This window comes from Ipomoea nil, unplaced genomic scaffold, assembly GCF_001879475.1.
Source record: "Ipomoea nil cultivar Tokyo-kokei standard unplaced genomic scaffold, Asagao_1.1 scaffold3226, whole genome shotgun sequence".
Lineage (NCBI taxonomy): Eukaryota > Viridiplantae > Streptophyta > Magnoliopsida > Solanales > Convolvulaceae > Ipomoea > Ipomoea nil.
The window spans coordinates 277,563-278,996 of NW_017619654.1; the positions used below are offsets into that span (position 1 = coordinate 277,563).

A 1,434-nucleotide genomic window follows, 5' to 3' on the forward strand; every position below is an offset into this window, starting at 1 on the left:
ATGAGGGATATATTGAGATTCACCATACCTGGTAGTGATCAGAAAACATTTGGTGGAAAGACATTAGTATTGGACGGTGATTTTAGACAGATTCTTCCAGTTATTCCAAAAGAAACGAGACCAATGGTTGTGGGAGCCACTATTAATTCTTCATACCTCTGGAGGAATTGCAAGGTATTGAGACTCACGAAGAACCTGAGACTACAGAGCTTAGCTTCAAACAAAGATAGACAGACAGTTGATTGGTTCTCAAGATGGATTGCAGACATCGGAGATGGGATTACAGGGTTTGTAAACAATGATTTGTTTGAGATCGATATTCCACCAAGGTTTATGTTGAAGTGTGGACCTGATCCAATTGCAACTATAATTGAAAGCATCTTCCCAACCGCGAAGTATAGAATGCTAGAAGAGTCGCACCTAGAAGGACAAGTGATCCTCTCACTGACTTTAGATGTTGATCAAATTAATCAGTATATGTGTGACATGAACACTGCAGAAGGTCAGACGTATTTAAGTTGTGACTCTTTGTGTAAGGGAGAATCAGATGGTGATAATCTCTCACAAGTACACACTCCTAAATTTTTAAATAGCTTGAGATTGTCTGGACTTCCTAATCATTGACAATAAAGGTTGGTGCACATGTTATGTTACTGCGGAACATAGACCACTCTCTTGGTCTTTGCAACGATACGCGCCTCATCGTTACAAGATTGACGGATCATATTGTCGAATCAAGAATAGTTAATGGAACGCAGCAAGGAAACAAAGTTCTTATACCACGAATGTCTCTCACCCCTTCTGATACGAGATTGCCGTTCAAGTTACAGCGTAAACAATTCCCGTTGATGCTAGCATATGCAATGAATATCAACAAAAGCCAGAGTCAAACACTAACTCACGTTCACTTATTGTTAAAAAACCAGTCTTTAATCACGGTTAATTGTACGTGGCTTTTTCCAGAGTCACTCATCCTGATGGCCTTAAGGTTTTAGATCTAAACGAGGATGGACAAACTTCTGTTACTACTACTAATGTCGTCTACATAGAGATTTTCAACAATGTGTAATTCAAAACAGTTATATTATGTATTCTTCTTGCACCAATATAACAAAATTGTTACATATCCACATATTACGTATATATTCCGTTACAAAAATTTCTATAGCTAAATTACTACATATAAAGATAATGAGACCAATTAATTCAATTTCGAAACATTCATACAAACCTTAATTCAACGTTACAATTTACACTATTGAATATGAAGTAAATTATAATTCATATATTATAACGAGTACATTCCGTGCATCGCACGGGTGCAAATACTAGTTGAGAAAAAAAATCTAAAACTAATGGGGGGAGGGGGGCAAGGGTTTTTGTGATTGAGTGAGATAGTGGGGCATTTTGTGCTATAAGTGGAGTCCTTTGAGC

The 1,434-nt window shown here is 37.2% G+C and overlaps 1 protein-coding gene across 1 annotated transcript; it reads left to right on the forward strand.

The window, feature by feature from the left end:
- Positions 1–1,069, forward strand: LOC109168728. The gene is made up of 2 exons (XM_019317709.1): positions 1–509; positions 964–1,069. Exons 1-2 carry the CDS (start codon positions 1–3, stop codon positions 1,067–1,069), a joined length of 615 nt encoding a protein of 204 aa, XP_019173254.1.
- The last annotated feature ends 365 nt before the right edge of the window (positions 1,070–1,434 follow it).

Coding starts and splice junctions, on each gene's coding strand:
- LOC109168728 (XM_019317709.1), top strand. CDS start 1: ATGAGGGATATATTGAGATTCACCATACCTGGTAGTGATCAGAAAACA. Junction 510..963: donor AACACTGCAGAAGGTCAGAC/GTATTTAAGTTG, acceptor GGCTTTTTCCAG/AGTCACTCATCCTGATGGCC.